This window comes from Nannospalax galili, unplaced genomic scaffold (assembly GCF_000622305.1).
Source record: "Nannospalax galili isolate Female #2095 unplaced genomic scaffold, S.galili_v1.0 scaffold406, whole genome shotgun sequence".
Lineage (NCBI taxonomy): Eukaryota > Metazoa > Chordata > Mammalia > Rodentia > Spalacidae > Nannospalax > Nannospalax galili.
In genome coordinates this window covers 7267661-7285746 of record NW_008357033.1, presented here as the reverse complement: position 1 = coordinate 7285746, position 18086 = coordinate 7267661, and the positions used below count along the sequence as shown (strand labels likewise).

The 18086-nt window shown below is 54.4% G+C and overlaps 1 protein-coding gene across 1 annotated transcript in view; it reads left to right on the top strand.

Moving 5' to 3' along the window:
* The window catches only part of Plxnd1 (plexin D1), a 45159-nt gene that overhangs the window by 22993 nt on the left and 4080 nt on the right, over positions 1-18086 (top strand). Inside the window, exons 9-31 of the mRNA XM_008854921.2 lie at positions 2657-2761; positions 4810-4899; positions 5099-5192; positions 5856-6010; positions 6575-6726; positions 7248-7347; positions 7425-7564; positions 7843-8010; positions 8092-8182; positions 8515-8778; positions 8863-9012; positions 9693-9807; positions 12157-12264; positions 12338-12450; positions 12849-12953; positions 13313-13443; positions 13680-13878; positions 15476-15622; positions 15773-15929; positions 16559-16662; positions 16736-16799; positions 17323-17357; positions 17613-17717. Coding sequence (XP_008853143.1) covers positions 2657-2761; positions 4810-4899; positions 5099-5192; positions 5856-6010; positions 6575-6726; positions 7248-7347; positions 7425-7564; positions 7843-8010; positions 8092-8182; positions 8515-8778; positions 8863-9012; positions 9693-9807; positions 12157-12264; positions 12338-12450; positions 12849-12953; positions 13313-13443; positions 13680-13878; positions 15476-15622; positions 15773-15929; positions 16559-16662; positions 16736-16799; positions 17323-17357; positions 17613-17717 — 2892 coding nt within the window. The remainder of the gene's footprint in view (positions 1-2656; positions 2762-4809; positions 4900-5098; positions 5193-5855; positions 6011-6574; positions 6727-7247; positions 7348-7424; positions 7565-7842; positions 8011-8091; positions 8183-8514; positions 8779-8862; positions 9013-9692; positions 9808-12156; positions 12265-12337; positions 12451-12848; positions 12954-13312; positions 13444-13679; positions 13879-15475; positions 15623-15772; positions 15930-16558; positions 16663-16735; positions 16800-17322; positions 17358-17612; positions 17718-18086) is intronic.

Genomic DNA, 18086 nt, shown 5'->3' with positions numbered 1-18086 from the left:
TGCCAGGTGTCCCAGAGCTAGCATGCCCATCCTGAGGGCTGCTTTCCCTGGGCAGAGTGATGTCAAACCTTGGAAGCAGGCTGGGAAGTAAGTGGTGACTGGCTCAGCCTGGCGTGATCCCAACCATGGAGTGACCCGGTGCTACAGCCAGTGGCAGAATGGCTTGATGGGTAGTAGGAGCTGTTAGGAACTGTGGACTGTGACTCAGAGACAACAGGCTGGGGTTCGGGGCGGGTGTGGGCCCATTAGAGCTTACTGGATTGGGACATCAGGACTCACTTCTCCTTGAACTTGAGGATACTGCAGAAGTCCTGGGTGCTCTCACAGCCCTGCTTTCCAGATGGCACATTTGGGATGCTGGTCACTTACCCAGCTTTGCTCCCAGGTATTGGTGGTCCTGCAGGATCCAGCCAGGGCAGGCTGTGAGCACACCTGGATGATGGAGCCTCCTGACCTCTCTCCTATCTACTTGACCCTGCCCTAGGTACAACTGGGCCAGTAAATGCCTCAGAAGGCATCTGAGGCCATGTTCTCCACAGGAAAAGCCAACCCAGACCTGGCTTTCAGTCCTTCAAGTGATCAGACTGAGGGCTGGTTCACCTTTAGGAATGATTGGATCCAGGGGTCCACTGGTGACATCAGGGCCTTCCAACCCTGTGGGAGATGCTCAGACAGGCTTCCCTCGGACCTTCTTAGTGATAAGGTAGTCTCTGCAGCTGGGCCTGACTGTGGATCCCTCCTTCCCAGGCTTGGGAAATCTGAGAGTCCTTTCATTGATTCCCCAAGCGTCCTAGTGTTGAGACAGGCAGGTTGCAGGGCTCAGATTTGCTGACTAGACATATCTCTGAAGCTAGGGTGGGCTTGGGGAGCAGAGTCAGTTGCCTAATCATGAACCTGTTGTGGGCCAGCTCCTCAAAGGCCAGATCAGACTTAGGGCAAACAGTAGAGGCTGGGAAGCCACTGGTGGACACAGCCGCTGGCCCCATGGCAGCTTAGCAGACCTTGGGGAGCATCAGAGTGGTATGACAAGGTCAGGACTCAGTCTGACTTCTCCTTTGTAGAGTGGATCTACTCATCTTCATGGCCTGGGGTATAAGCAGTCAAAGGGGAACAGGGGGTCCTCAGAGTGACCCCACAGAGTCACTATGAGGCCCTTGATCATTTGTGGGGTGGATCCAGAGGATAGACACTGGGCCTTTCTTCCATTTCTTGAAATTTCCCAGAGTTTACACATAGCACAGCCAAATTCTTAAGGGTACCTGGGGTGGCCTGTCCAGGGACTTTGCCTGGAAAAGCCTTGTTACATGGGTGAAAACTAAAGCCAAGACAGGGATAGAAACCCAGTGCTGTTGAGGCCAGCTGGATGTATTCCCCACCCCAGCTACAGGGGTCAGTGGGACACCTCATCCCTGGACTGAGTTGCCTTAAAGGCCTAGGCCCTGCAGCATATGCTGTCCCTGGGAAGTCACCATTCTGGCCTCGTGCTCAGCAAACAATCTGGATGTCCAGAGTTCCACTAGGAAAGTGCTTTGCTCCCCTGTGCCTCGGTTTCCCTTTAGGTGAACAGGTGATGATAGATCCTACTTCAGAAGGCCATGGGAATGGAGCTAGTGGCTAGAAGGACCCTGTCACACAGTGAGGCCACCCAAGCTTGCTTCTGCCTAGACCGTTGCTCTTGGTGGTTGGTTATTGGTGGTCTTGGCAGACCTTCTGGGTCTGACTTGGTGCTGGGGTCCCAAGGGAAATCTGTACCTGTCCTACCCCTGTATGGTTGGGAATTAAGAGTAACGTAGGGTATCCCACGGCTACAGAGGATGCCAGTCCTGCAAAGAAGAAAAAAGAAAATTGCCAGGCATCGTGACTGCCCTCCTGTAATACCAGCACTAGAGAGGCTGAAGCAGGATGGCAATTTGTAAGGCCTACCTGGCCCACATGGCAAGCATACACCTGTGACCCCATGACTAGAGGCCATCCTGCCTGAGCAACATAGAGTCCGTCTCCAAAAAAAAAAAAAAAAAAAAAAAGAACAGAGGAAAAAGTAGTCCAGGATAGGGTCTTGGTCCCCAGGGGCCTTGGCTCATATGGGTAACCTTATGTGCACTCATAGGCTCATGGCACATCTTGGCACTATTCTAACCCTAATCCTTGCCCTTCCAGACATGGGCAGGAGTGTGGCTGCCTGTGTGGCTGTCCCAGGGCCCTACGACCTTCTGCTCTAGTAGGTCATACACTGAGAAAATAGGGCTTGGAGGCCTTGGGGCAGTCAGGATCCCCCAGTACCCTGCTCAGAGAGATGTGGAGAGGTGACAGCCACAGCCACAGCCCTCGGTGCCCCTCCCCTGCTTTGGTTTCTTCTGGGCAGTGGAGTGTGGACCCCAAGAGCCTGCAGGGGCAGTTACTAGCCCCAGCCTGGTGCAGTGTCATCTGGATGGAGATTATGAATGTCAGAAACCCCAGCCACTGCAGGCTCACCCCCTGAGGAGCATTTCCAAGGGGGTGGACCATTTTGCTGCTGCCTCAGGATTTCCTCATTTGTAAACTGGGGCTGCAGGCCTGCCCCAGGGCTGATGTTCAGATCAGATCGGGAGGCTGTTGGCCCTTTGTGGAGGCAGGACCACAGGGGCCTGTGTGACTCTCTCCTGTGCTTGGTCTGCAGAAGCCTCAGGACTGCCCCCAGATCCTGCCCTCGCCCCTGGCACCTGTGCCCACAGGAGGTTCGCAGGACATCCTGGTGCCCCTAACCAGTGCCACTTTATTCCATGTAAGTAGAGGTTGGGCAGGGACTGTGTGGACCTCAGACTATCCCTGCATCTGCAATGGTGACCCTTCTTTTATTTCTTGAGCTCCATTCTGGCTACACAGGACTTGGAGTGGGGAGGCCAGACCATTGGGGATAGCAAGCAGCCAGCAGCTGCTGAGGGAACCCTGGCTCAGGCCCCAGAGCTCCTGCCCTAGAGGCTCCCTGGCAGAGTAGCCCAGCCCCTTGCCTGGTGCCTCAGCCCATGGGTGGATGAGGTCCATGTGGGCTCCGCCTGCCCTGGCCTAGCTGAGCATGACTGTGGGCATCCCAAGGCCTGCGGAGCCTACTGGCCTCCTTCAAGTCTCCCCAGGGACAGCCAGAGGAGAACACGCCCCCCCCAGTTCCATGGTCCAGAGGGGACAGTGGGAAAAGAAGTGGTGTTGGGGGAAGGGATATGGCTGTCCCCAGCCCTCTGGGAGGAGCGTGGCAGGGGGTGTTGACGAAACCTGGAAAGGTACCAATATCCCTAGTTTCTGGGACACACCATCTGTTGCCGCCACGCAGGAGCTGAGGCCCATGAAGGCTCTCACACGTGGGGGCCACGTGCCAAGCATCTGGGATATGTCAGGAGCCTCTTGCAGGATGGGACTTCTTGAGGGCAAGGGCGGGGCTACCTCTTCCCAAAGGCCCACCCTGTGGGTCACGGGAGCCGGGTGGGCAGCTCCAGCCTTAGTTTGCCAGGCTGATTCTCTCCAGCTGTGCAGTGGTTTTGGCCCTCTGCTCTCTCCAGCCACAGAATCCCCACCCCTCTTGTCTTCTGTCTCCCCAGCCTCACCCTGGCCCTGCAACTAAATCACAGGGGGTCAGGACTGGGTGCCTAGATTCTGGGAAGCCCTGTGGCAGGCTATTCTGCCCAAGGTGGCCAGGTGCTCAGAGAGGGGGCCCACCTCCAGCTCTGCACTATGGGGACAGAGCAGGCATTTGGCCCTGTCAGCAACCTCTTTCCTACATTAGCTTCCAGCTGGGGAGGTTGACCTGCTTTCTTCTCAGGGTGTCACATCTGCCAACAGCAGGGATATAAACAGGAAGTCCTGCCACAAGGCTGGCTGGGGGCTTGGCCTGACATGCATGAAACCCAAGTTGTGTTCACTCAGCAAATATTTATTGATGTTGCTCTTGAGGGAGGAAGACAAGACTGGAGAATTAGGCCCAGCTTATTTGTTCAGCAAACATTTATTGACTACCTCCTGCATACCAACCATGGCAAGCACTTATTAGGTACTTGTAGCATGCAAGCCACTAAAACACGGGATCTCTAATTTGCCCAGCAGTTCTATTCCCATTGTTCAGTCAAGAAAACCAAGTCTCAAGAGAGGCAGGGTGACTTGCATAAAGCCACACAGGAAGTAAAGATGGGAATTTAAACTGGGCTTATGTGAGGCAGAACCTGAGCATTTTACCAGCTTTTTGCTGCTCAGCCCTGACTGTCTGCAGAGGGTGAGGACATAAGTAGACAAGCCTGGGTGAGGGAAACTGAGACACTTGACCCACAGGGTAGGGCAGGCTTTGGGAGTGGAAGAGAGTCCCCAGTGCATACCCACCCACTGAGGAGAGCAGGATTGGGGGGGGGGCAGTGTTTTGATCTGAGGGCTTTTGGGGATCCAGGGACACTGCAGCTGGAGTTGGAGGCAGCAGTGAGTTTCACTGATGGTAAAAAGACCAGCTTAGGCAGAGGCCTTGCACATGCCACAGGGAGGCTGACAGAGTATCCGAGGCAGAGGCCAGAAACTTTCAGTCAAGGGACAGGTAGAGTCTCCTTAGAGCTGGGGTATCAAGAACTGGTTTAGGCTATTGGGGATGGTGGGGTGCCATTGGTGTCACAGAGAGCACTGGGCAGGGTCCTCAGTGTCTTTGCATCCCCTGACATGATGGCTAGGAAAGATTTCTGGGGACAAAGACTTGGTGGAGGTCCTAGCCCCTCTTCAGGGTGACAGCTACTGTGTCCTGATGGGGGTGCAGGAGCTGAGTGCTGGTAGCGCTCTCCTCTACCCCTCTGCCTGTGTCTGCAGGGTACCTCCCTTGAGTGCAGCTTTGGGCTGGAGGAGAGCTTCGAGGCTGTATGGGTGAATGAGTCCCTTGTACGCTGCAACCAAGTGGTGGTAAGTGGCATGACTCCAGGGGGGTAGAGGGGAGGCCTGCATAAATCCAGTGCTATGGTCCTGTCCTCCCCACCGGACCTTCCTCTACTTTTTGGCCCCTCATCCCCAACAGCCAAGCCCTCAACTGTCTTGGTGATGCCCTTGCCCTCAGGAGTGACCCAGATCCACCCCACCCATCATCCTTTCCATCACTTTACAGCTTCACACAGCTCAGAAGAGCCAGGTATTTCAACTCAGCCTGCAGTTGAAGGGGCAGCGAGACCGATTCCTGGACAGCCCTGACCCCATGACAGGTGGGTGTCTCACCCACTCCACATGGCCAGAGGGAAGGACCCAGCCTTGGGGGACCCCAGAGCTCACCTCGAAGCCACATACATCTCATCAGTGCCCAACACTCATTCACCCTTGCGCCAACGCTGCTATGTTGCCAACCTCACAGCAAAGCTGTGCAGCTTACAGGACCTTACTTGCCCACTCTGAGCCTCATGTGAAATGAGGCCTCTGGTCCTTACTGAGTGCTTGGTGAGGATTCAGAGAGTAGTGTCCGGGATGGAGTTGGCATCTGGGGAATGGCACAGTACTGAACCAATTCACACACCCCTATCATGAAGTTCACAGAGAGGCACCCAGGCTATCTCCCACACTGAGACCCTCAGCTCCATCTCTCCATACCCCCTAAGGCCTCAAACCTCAGTCTGGGCTACTCAGTTATCTCTACATCCCCCTGCTCATGGGTTAACCACTATATCCCAGGCAAGGAGCTCCTCCTCTGAGCTTTGGCCCTTTGTCTATAAAGTGGGCCACATAGGGACCCTTTGAGGGGAAGGGGTGTTGATGAGTCCAGGGGCCAGACACAGGGCAGCAAGGTGGGGGCTAGCTAAGCCCCAGGAACCTCACAGAGTCCTGACTCCAGAGCTACCTCACCTTGGGCTGACCACACTGCCCTGTGTCCACAGTGGTGGTTTACAACTGTGCCATGGGCAGTCCTGACTGTTCCCAATGCCTCGGCCGTGAGGACCTGGGTCATCTCTGTGCATGGATCGATGGCTGCCGCCTTCGAGGGCCCCTGCAGCCACCACCTGGCACTTGCCCAGCCCCCGAGATCCGTGCAGTAAGTATACACAAGCACACTCTGCACCAGGCATCATCTGCACACACAGCACCCTTGACTCAGAGATTGGGGCATGCGTGGGCCCATGTGCTTGTCACTTGTGAACACACAGTGCTGGCCTCCTGAGTCTGTTATAATGGGGAATGGACTCTGGGAAGTGAGAGACAGAGGAGGCCAGGTTTAGTCCCACGGGGTTTCAAAGTGAGTTAGCAACCCGCTGAGGCTTCCAGCAACTCACCTCATATTTAATTAAGAAGAAAATCTCAGAGAAGGATTATGATTGGCTTAGCCTGATCCAAGTGCCCACCTTCAACCCAATCAGCTTCTGGCTGAGGTGCCAAATTTTGTGGTCAGGCCTGGCCACCTGAGCTGGCCTGGCATCTCCAGACCCTCACGGGATGGAACCATGCATTCACACCTCTATATGGATAGCCCAGAAACCAGCAGCCCTGGACCGCCATCATCTAAGTAGAAGGTTTGGGTACCCCTGCCTCCTGTGGTCACCTGTGGCAGTAGGAAGGACACCCATTCCTCAGACTCCTGCTCTCTTTGCTGCCTTGGCAGATTGAACCTCTGAGTGGCCCCTTGGATGGCGGTACCCTGTTGACCATTCGAGGCAGGAACCTGGGCCGCCGGCTGAGTGATGTGGCTCAAGGCGTGTGGATTGGCAGTGTGGCCTGTGAACCATTGGCCAACAGATACACAGTTTCAGAGGAGTGAGTGACAGGCGGTGCCAACCCAATCCTCCCCCACTACCCCCACCACCATGTGCCCACCTCCCAGCTGGGCCTCACCCCGTCTCTGCCTGGGCCCTTCCTCTCTGTCCTCCCAGGTCCTCACCACCTCCTCCGGGAAGCCTCCAGGGCTCCTCAGTCCAACCCTCTGCCATCAGCGTTATTCTTGCTACTGTAAAATTTTGGGGTGTAAGTCTGGGGGTATGGCAGCTGGATCCAGAAGCCTCTAGGAAATGCCTGTGAGCAGGAAATGAGCTGGGCTTCCTGTATGAAGGTCCTGAGCCAGACTCACAGATAAGGGTATCAGGCAGCCAGCTCAGATCAGCTGGGCAAACAGCCTGGTAATCAAAGACTATCTGATCCCAGCTCTTGTCTCAGAGTTTCAGATCTGGGGAGACATGGGTAGCATGCCCCTACCTTGGCCAGCCCCAGTATGAGTGGGAGGCATGGGTCATAGGCAGACAGGGTGCTGGCTCAACCTCTGCCTACACCCCTGCTCTCAGGATCGTGTGTGCCACGGGGCCAGCCCCAGGGGCCTTCTCAGATGTGGTGACTGTGAATGCCTCCAAGGAGGGCAAGTCACGGGATCGCTTCTCCTATGTGGTAAGGAGTTAGTCCCCTACCGCCCAGCCTGTTTCTCACAGCTGAAGCTAAAGCCTGACCCAGGCCCTCTTCCCTAGATGCCTGTGGTCCATTCCCTGGAGCCTCCCATGGGACCCAAGGCAGGGGGCACCAGGATCACCATCCACGGCAGTGACCTCCATGTGGGCTCCGAGCTCCAGGTCCTGGTGAATGACACAGACCCCTGCACGGAACTTGTGTAAGCTGTGCCCACAGCCTGGCAACTATGGGATGGGTGGCACCTGATCTGGGCCTCACTTGGGTCTGCCATGGTTCTGGCCCTTCTTAGCCTGGAGTGAACCTGGGGAGAAAGGAGAAGGGAAGTGTCTGAGGTAGGCAAAGCCAGAGCTAATGTACAGTGGTGAGAAGGAACTGGGGCCCTCTCCTGTCTCACTGACAGGAGACAAGACTGCCTTGGAAGTAGATGAACATTTGGAAAGGGCCATGCTGATGTCATCTGCCTGTCATCTCCCACAGGCGCACAGCCATGAGCATCACCTGCACTGTGCCCGGGGGCACCTCGCCCTCCCTGGTGCCTGTGTGTGTGCGCTTTGAGCGCCAAAACTGTGTGCATGGGAACCTCACCTTCCAGTACATGCAGAATCCGGTCATCACAGCCATCAGCCCTGGCCGGAGCCCCGTCAGGTGAGACCCAGACCTGCCAATGCTCCCTTTGGCTCACTATCCAGGCCACAGGTGGCCTGATTGCTCTTGCTGTCCCCTCAGTGGCGGCAGGACCATCACAGTGGCCGGTGAGCGTTTCCACATGGTGCAGAACGTGTCAATGGCTGTGCACCACATTGGCCGGGAGCCCACGGTGAGGTGACAGGTGTGGGTATATGGGGGCAAGGGCGTAGACATAAGGGGATGGGGTAGATAGGAGTGAGGGATAGGATAGGTGGAGGTAGACAGGGTAAGGGAGTAGACATCAGGAGATAGGGTAGATGGGGGTAAGGGACAGGGTAGATGGGGATAAAGGATGGGAGTAGATGGAGTACGTGGGGGTGAGGTGGGCCTGTGCTGCTGGGGTCCTGAGTGACCCAGCTGTCTGCCACTGTGGCCTCTCTATCTCCTCGTCTCTTTCCTTCTTCTTTAACCTCACTCCCACTTCTCCACACCCACCTGTCATCCCACGCCCTGGCTCTGTAGCTCTGTAAGGTTCTCAACTCCACCCTCATCACATGCCCGTCACCCGGAGCCCTGAGCAATGCCTCAGCACCTGTAGACTTCTTCATCAACGGCAGGGCCTATGCTGATGAGGCAGTGGTGGCTGAGGAACTGCTGGACCCCTTGGAGGCTCAGCGGGGCAGCCGGTTCCGCCTGGACTACCTCCCCAACCCACAGTTCTCCACAGCCAAAAGGGAGAAGTGGATCAAGCACCACCCAGGGGAGCCACTCACCCTGGTCATCCATGTGAGCACTGGGCCCCAGGCAGTGGGTGGCAGGAAAGCGGCAGCTCAGCCAGAGACCCCACCAGCATCCCATGTGCACCCACAGAAGGAGCAGGACAGCCTGGGACTCGAGAGCCATGAGTACCACATCAAAATTGGTCAGGTGGCTTGTGATATCCAGATTGTCTCGGATAGAGTCATCCATTGCTCCGTCAACGAATCGCTGGGCAGGGCCGAGGGGCAGTTGCCCATCACGGTGAGTGAGTGGGGCTCTGCAGGTAGGCAGGCCCAGCTCCTTGTGCAAAAGTCACTGAGTGTTTTCATGGTCAGTAGCTCAGGCCAGCAAAGTGGAGCTTTACACCCCCACTTGGCAGATGGGGAGGCAGAGGCCCAAGGACAGTGATGGGTTCCAGCAGTCATAAGAAGCTGCCCATGTCCCTCTTGGTCTTCCATGTGAAGTGAGGGCTGCCAGTCATTGCGTAGAGTTGTGGAGTGGAGCAGAGATGGCCCAGAGGGTGAGGGCCTTGCTGTACTGCCCCTGCTTGCATCCCCCCAAGATGGGGAGCTCACCCCTTCTAGGCAGTGAGTGCCAGTCCAAAATGACCCCAACCCTGCTCTGAGTCTTCACCCCTCACTTCTCTCAGGATAGCAAGCAGCCAGACCCCGTGAGCTGTGCTGTGGTCTCTCCCAAACTGTGGTCATCACAGCTCTGTATTGAGTCTGTCTCTGTGCTATGCTGCCCAGTTCCCTGTTTGACAGGCACCATCACATTGGCCAAGAGGTTGCTATGGTTATTATTGGTCGGTTATCGCTGAGGCACAGAGAGGTTAGGTCACTTGCTTGAGGGCACACAGCTAGTGAGAAGATTCAGGGCATAACTCCAGCAAAGCCTGATGCTTGCCCCCTCCCCTCACCCCACCACCCGGCTGTGTGCAGATCCAGGTGGGGAACTTCAACCAGACCATTGCCACGCTGCAGCTGGGGGGCAGCGAGCCAGCCATTGTGGTATCTATTGTCATCTGCAGCGTCCTCTTGCTGCTCTCTGTGGTCGGTAAGGAGCCCGTGATTGGGAGAGTTGGTGGGTAGGCCTCAGTTCTTATGAGAGTGGCTGGGAAGGTTTTGAGGGAAGGTGTGGGCACAATTAAGTATGCTGAGGTGGTACAGGTGGCTGGTGCTGGCTGGATCTGCTGGGCCCAGGTCATTGGCTTTGGATGCCAGGCAGAAGAATTTGGACCTGTTCTTTAGGCAATAGTAAATGGCCAAAGGGACTGGAGGGAGGTTGCCCTAGGAAGGTGAGCCTCTGTGTTTAAATGATGGTTACAAAGTAATACATTCGATTTAGCAGAGAAAGTGGGAACCCACACTGCTGGAGGGACAAATGTATACTGACTTTGGGAATTCCTCAAAAATGTTAGGCATAGATTTACCATATGGCTCAGCCTGCCCACTCCTGGGTATCTACCCAAAAGAAATGAAAACATGTCCACAGAAAAACTTGTACACAGACATTCATAGCAACATTATTTATAATAAGAGGTCTAAACAGCTCAAGTGGTAACCAACTGATAAGTAAATAAAACACGTTGTGTTTATACAATGGAGAATTATTCAGCAATGAAAAGGAATGAAGTCCTGATACATTCCACAACATAGATAGGCCTTAAAAACATGGTAGATAGCTGGGCGTGGTGGCACAAGCCTTTAATCCCAGCACTCAGGAGGCAGAGACAGGCGGATCTGTGAGTTCAAGGCCAGCCTGGTCTACCCTAGGAAGGTGAGCCTCTGTGTTTAAATGATGGTTACAAAGTAATACATTCGATTTAGCAGAGAAAGTGGGAACCCACACTGCTGGAGGGACAAATGTATACTGACTTTGGGAATTCCTCAAAAATGTTAGGCATAGATTTACCATATGGCTCAGCCTGCCCACTCCTGGGTATCTACCCAAAAGAAATGAAAACATGTCCACAGAAAAACTTGTACACAGACATTCATAGCAACATTATTTATAATAAGAGGTCTAAACAGCTCAAGTGGTAACCAACTGATAAGTAAATAAAACACGTTGTGTTTATACAATGGAGAATTATTCAGCAATGAAAAGGAATGAAGTCCTGATACATTCCACAACATAGATAGGCCTTAAAAACATGGTAGATAGCTGGGCGTGGTGGCACAAGCCTTTAATCCCAGCACTCAGGAGGCAGAGACAGGCGGATCTGTGAGTTCAAGGCCAGCCTGGTCTACATAGTGAGTTCCAGGCCAGCTGGGGCTACTGGGAGACCCTGTCTCAGAAAACGCCAAAGGTGGGAAAAAAACAATCATGTACTCTGATTGCTTTTATATGAAGTGGAATAGGTCAATTCACAGAGGCAAAATAATTAATGGTAGTGGGAGAGGGTGGACAGGAAATGGGGAACAGCTGCTTACTGGGTAAGGGTCTCGTGGGACAGGGTATTCTAAGATTAGACAATGGAGATGGTCATACAGCATGTGAAGGAGCTTCTGGATGGATGGGTTATATGTTCATTTTATCTTAAGGATTTTGTTGTTGTTGTTATGTGCAGGTAGGTGCCAGAGGTCAAGCTCTGGTGTCAGTCCTCAGGAGCTGTCACCTTGTGTTTTGAGACAGGGTCTCTCACTGGGACCTGGGGCTTGCTAATTCAGCTGGCCAGTGAGCCCCAGGGATCCACCTGTCTCTGCTTCCCCAGCACTGGCTTTTCTACATGGGTGTTGGGGATCACACTCAGGTTCTCATGCTGGTTCAACAAACACTTTACCAAATGAACCATTTCCCAGCTCCATGTTTCCTTTTTCTTTTTAAAACTTAAATGGCTAGATCTAATATGAAAAAACAACCTAAGGTAAAATTGGAGGAAGATAAAACCCATCCATTATTTACACCCTGGATATTTGTGTATATTTCCTTCCAGTTTCTTTCCTAAAATACTACCTGTAATATTTCTATATTTATTGATGGAATCTACAGATTCCCACACCTGCCCTGAGAAAGGATTGTAACATATACTGCTTTCAGAAGTTTAACACACGTACACACACATGCACGCATGCAGTCATGCAGGCATACACAAACAAAAAACCAAGTCTAATTAACAACAGGTCAGTGCAAGAGACAGAAATTACCCATGATTCTTTCACCCAGAGAAAGCCTCTGGTGACTGCTCTTTTACATACACATTTCTTTTTCTAAGAAAGGACATCAAAGGTTTCCCTGCTGACTGGTCCCCAAGTACTGTGTCATCAGGGAGGGAGGGAAGAAGGGCAGAAGACACCTGTCTCCTGCTCAGCGACTCTGAGGCACATGGCCTATATACAGCAACTGCCCATAATTGCTTTCCCATGGATTCTGAGGCCTGAGCCACCCCTTTGCTGCCCACAGCCCTGTTCGTCTTCTGTACTAAGAGCCGCCGTGCTGAGCGCTACTGGCAGAAGACACTGCTGCAGATGGAGGAGATGGAGTCCCAGATCCGAGAAGAGATCCGCAAAGGTAGCTGCCAGGGCCGAGTGGGGCCTCGCAGGACCTGGTGGGATCCACTCACAACTGCTGGTCTGTCCATCAGGTTTTGCAGAGCTGCAGACAGACATGACGGATCTCACCAAGGAGCTGAACCGCAGTCAAGGCATTCCCTTCCTGGAGTATAAACACTTTGTGACCCGCACCTTCTTCCCCAAGGTCAGACTGAGCCTACTCTCCAGCCCCTGCTGGCCTCTGTGGGGAACTTGACCCTAGGCATCTTTTAGAGCACACACCCCTCAGCAGTGTGAAACCTGTATTCTTTTCCACAGCCATCCTGGCTTTGCCTACTATTTTCTTTCTTTGCTTACTTGATGTTTGACTCTGTATGAAAGCTGACTGCCCATGCCCCCCTCCACTCCAATACTGGACCTGTCTTTCCTCTCACTGAGAGCCCACTACTGTGCCTCACCATGAGGGAGCCCTGGGGACATCCTCCTGCTCCCTGGTGTCCCCAGCTACCACATGGGTTGATTCCCACCCATGATTGGCACCCCTCTCTGCATGGGGCACTCCCATGTGCTAGCCAAGCTGAGGTACTGGGTCCTACTTTGCAGTGCTCGTCCCTCTATGAAGAGCGGTATGTGCTGCCCTCTCAAACCCTCAACTCCCAGGGTGGCTCCCCACCACAGGAGACCCACCCGTTGCTTGGAGAGTGGAATGTGAGTACCCTACCCTGCCAGCCACATGATACCAGTCACTAGAAGGTAGTGAGCCCTCCATCTTGAGCAGGATCCAAGCAGCTATGGTGGGTGGTATATCACTGACCCCTTAGGCCAGGGAGAGGGTTGAATGCCATGCCACCTGCTGCTTACAGAATAGAAAATGAGACCCTGCAAACTACACAATTGGATGCTGTGTTCCCTCCAGGGCCCCCTTGTCACTTTACTGAGCCACTTCTCCCAGCCAGGGCATGTACCAGTAGCAGGTAGTGAGGTCCACATCTCAGGAGGCAAGCAAGCAACCATCAGGGGCACTAGGCCTCCTTGGGACCCTCATCAGTAGGCACTTCCCTCTACAGATCCCTGAGCACTGCCGGCCCAACATGGAGGAGGGGATCAGCCTGTTCTCATCTCTGCTCAACAATAAACACTTCCTCATTGTCTTCGTCCATGCACTGGAACAGCAGAAGGACTTTGCAGTGCGTGACAGGTCAGTTTGCAAGTGTTGCAGGGACAGGGAGCCATGTCCCCTGGACATGGCATCACCTAGCATCAATCAGATCCCAGGCTCCCAGATGCCTGGACAATCCTTCCTGCCCCATGTAGGCCCCCAGTGTGGGGAAAGGGGTTTCTGTCCAGCCTTCTCCAGCAGCCACCATCAAGGGCCAACCCCATCCAGTGAGGATGAGGCTTGGCTGGGCTGACCTGATTCCCCATCACCTGCAGGTGCAGCCTGGCATCACTATTGACCATCGCGCTACACGGCAAGCTGGAATACTACACAAGCATCATGAAGGAGCTGCTGGTGGACCTCATCGATGCCTCAGCTGCCAAGAACCCCAAGCTCATGCTGCGGCGCACTGAGTCTGTGGTGGAAAAGATGCTCACCAACTGGATGTCCATCTGCATGTACGGCTGCCTGAGGGTGAGGCCTGGCCCCTACCAGGAAGCTCTGCCCTAAGCAAACCTGACTTTATCAAGGCCCCAGGTGGAATCTGGTCCATAGGACCCCTTTGCACATATGAGGAAACTGAGGCTCAGAGAAGGTCTGGCTGGCCTGCCACAGGACGCACAGGATGCTGGGGTCTTGTCCTATAGCCTTAGTCCTCAAGCCTCACCCCTGCCAGAGGTGGAGGGTCTTTGCGGGGTTCTTAGGGAGGGATACGGAAATAAAAATCAAGTGTTGAGCAACCCCTGCATAGAACAGAGCTCAGCCCAATCACCTGGAGGCTAAAGGGGCTTCCTGGAACAGGTGGTCCATTCTGAGCTAAGAGAGTTCAGTGGGAAGGGGCCACTGGGACAGGGCTAGGAGGGCAGTCCAGGCACTGTATAGCATGGGCAAAGGTTGTGAGGAGGGAACAATCACAAACTGAGCTTTAGGCAGGTAAGGGCCTCACTCTGGGAATATAGGGAGCCAAGCAGTCATGATTTCCCAAAGCACAGCCTGGGGGAGGGAGGTCTGTCCCAGGATCCAGCTGCACCATGATGTCAGAGGGTCACCTGGAATCTTATGAGAAAGGCCTGGATACAGTTCAGAACCAGAGCACTAATTGTTCTGGGCTTGAGACAGGTCTTTGGTACAACCTGGCTGTGTGGCTCTGGGTAAGTCTTGCCCTTGCTGGACCTTGGTTTTCTATTATCAAGTAGAGCCTCTGCCCCAGCCAAGAGCTCTGTGAAACATCCAGGGGAAAGCAGGGCGTGGGGCAGACACAGAGGCACCAGGGAGAGGCCAGTGGAGCACACTGCCTCATTCTGGACCATCAGGGACCATAGGGGCCGTGGTGGACTCTAGACCCAGATTCCCTGGCCACTGAGGGTGGCCTCAGTCAGGCCTTCTTTAGAGAATGGGGTGCTAATGGCTTCCAGGCCAGACCATTGGAGTAGGAAGCAGGGCGGTTTCCAAAACTGCCTGATGCTATTATGTTCTTAATTTTCCCTCCAAACCTACTCACTGTCTGTAGTTCAGTGTTCTCTATCCATAGCTGGCTGGGTGCTTGCCCTGTAACCAAGAGAGAGGTCAGTTCAAGACTGCCATGGAAGTGGTAGTTTCTCTCTGATCTGGTACAGATGATTAAACCAGGATGGCAGGAGGCAGGGTGAGGCGTGGTTTGGTCAACACTCCCCAGAGGCATCCATCAGGCTGACTTGGGTTCCTAGAGGCCTTTTCTGGGAACTGGTTCTCCTTAACCTTCCCTGGGGAGGGTCAAGCTTCCTCATGCACAGGAGCCCAATGGTTTAGGGTTCAAGTCCTAGCAAGTTCTACCTGCTGGGCAGGATGCTTGCCCTCTCTGAGCTTCAGTGAGGATGGTTGTTCCATGGATGGTGGCTGAGATGCAGTGGAGAGACCATGGAAAGTGGCTTGATGTCAGCATCTACAAGAGGCTGTGACGAGGCACCAGAGAGGGCCTGGGAAAGGGAAGTGAAGGTGCTCTGAGTGGGACACCAGCAGGCCAGGACTTTGAGGCTGGAAAACAGAGTGGGGCAGTGAGATAAGGCCCTGACCCCAACCCTGGTGCCCACAGGAGACAGTGGGTGAGCCCTTCTTCCTGTTGCTGTGTGCCATCAAGCAGCAGATCAACAAGGGCTCCATTGACGCCATCACGGGCAAGGCCCGCTACACACTCAATGAGGAGTGGCTGCTGAGGGAGAACATCGAGGCCAAGCCCCGGGTGAGCCTGGCAGGGATGGGAGAGGGCAGTGGGCCTGTGGTCCAGGCTAGCACATCCTGGCCTCCAACCTTGACCAATCCTCCAAGCCTGGTCACCAGACCTATATGGTGATGGCCCCGACTGACCTCTGCGTCCCGCCCTCTCTCACAGAACCTGAATGTGAGCTTCCAGGGCTGTGGTATGGATTCACTGAGTGTAAGAGCCATGGACACTGATACGCTGACGCAGGTGAAGGAGAAGATCCTGGAAGCTTTCTGCAAGAATGTACCCTACTCGCAGTGGCCACGGGCAGAGGACGTGGACCTTGGTGGGCAGGGGCAGGCACAGTGCCCCATGTAGCCTCCTTTCTTTGTGTTAGTCAAGTCCCTGGGATACCCATAAGTATAGAGCCCATGTTCTACACTGTGAGCAGCTGTGGGCAAGAAAAAAAAATCAAGAAAGGCTTCTTGAAGGAGGGGGCTGAAAATGGGTTTTGAAGGATGTATTGGAGTCATGGTCAGACCTCTTACCAGAGGCTGTTAGCTCCTAAAATTCACACTGCACCAGGCTCTACCCTAAGCTCTGGGTAGTTTAGGTGAACAACGGGGTACAGACATTGTCCGTGCAGAACAGAACAGGGAACACCAGGTGGCCAGACAGGTGCTTTGTCCCCTGGAAGACAGAAGTGGGCACTCAGACTTTATCCTGAGGCCAGTGGGAGCCATGGAAGATGTGTGGCTCCTTTCACACAATTCATTAACAAGCCTAGAGAGGAGGGATCCTGGAGCTGGCTCTAGCATATTCCCTCTGTACCATGCCCTCCTCACCCTCCCGGCCCTCCTCCCTTTAGAGATGTGTCCTGCCGTGGTTCCAGAGGGAGAACAGGAGTCTTCTCCCCCTGTGGCTGCCCTAGGGCTTGCTTCCCACCCTGGCCCTTACGCCTCTCTTCTCTCCCAGAGTGGTTTGCCTCAAGCACACAGAGCTTCGTCTTGCGGGACCTGGATGACACCTCAGTGGTGGAGGATGGTCGTAAGAAGCTCAACACATTGGCTCACTACAAGGTGTGCCCTGGCCCCACCTGACCCTACCACCCCTCCTCTCGGACCTCTGACCTTATCCTCTCCCCTCTATCAGATTCCCGAGGGTGCCTCCCTGGCCATGAGCCTCTCAGACAAGAAGGACAACACACTGGGCAGAGGTAGGACATGTGAAATGTGGGGGTTGGCATCCAGTCTGGGTATGAGAGAATTACCTTCCCCAGCCCCTTCTGAGCAGTACTGAGGGTAACCGAGGCTCTGTGGGTTGGTCAGGGATGTGCTCTGGGCCAGCCTCCTCTGCTGCTACACCAGAGCTGATTGCTTCAGGCAGCTGGAACAAGGCCCCAAGAGGCCAGACATGCTTCCAAGAGGCCTGGGCCAAAGCCAAGTCAGGGCCGATGTGGCCCTTAGGCTCTGGGCCACATGCCAGTCCGTGCCCTCACATGCCTCAGGTCCACTGCCTGGCCTGGAAGCCCCAGCTCCTTGGAAGTCCTGGGGTTCTTCCTGAAGAGATCTTGGCTGAGCTAGATCTTGGCTGTAGGGCAGCCTGTTGTCGCTGCTCTTGGGGGCCAGGGGCTCTCTCTCCGCTTCACAACTTACTTTCTGAGCGTCTTTGTCTCTGCTTGACTCAGGATCTCCCTGTTCTCCCTTGTTTGTTTTTCATGTGTGGTGTTTCTCTTTCAGTGAAAGACTTGGACACTGAGAAGTATTTCCATTTGGTGAGTGCCTAGCCCCAGGCCCCGGGGAGCCAGCTTTCCTGGGTGTGGCTTTGGCTTTCTGCTGCCTGGGCTTAGGGAAAGTGCTCCCAGACCCTGGGAAAGGCCAGGGTGAGGGTGCAGGGGTGGGCCCAGCATCCGACAGAAGCAGCTATACCCGTGGGCAGAGCCAGTTGCCCAAGAACACAGTGAAGACTTCCATGGAAGGCTGAGGAGGGCGCCTCATACAGGCACCAACCAACCCTATCCACCTCACAGGTACTGCCTACTGATGAGCTGGCGGAACCCAAGAAGTCCCACCGGCAGAGCCACCGCAAGAAGGTGTTACCAGAGATCTACCTGACTCGCCTGCTGTCAACCAAGGTGGGCCTGGCCTCAATCTTTGCTCTTGTGGGGGCTCAGGACAGCCCATGCTCTGGGGAGAAGACAGTGTATTCTTCCTGCCTACCCATGGGCAGTAGAGGATGCAGAGGGCTGTAATATCCCAGGTCTCATGACTAGGATGGCACCCCAGAGCCCACATTCTGACCCCAATTCCCTACTCTATGCCTCAGGATCTTGCTGAGCCCCCATCTCTCACTGGTCCACCTCAGACAAGCATCCTGAGGCCTGCCAGGCATGGTGGTATATACCTTTAATCCCAGCACTCAAGAGGCAGAGCCTGGTGGATTTGTGAGATCTCAGTGAGATCAAGGCCAGCCTGGTCTACATAGTAGAGTTCTAGGCCAGCTG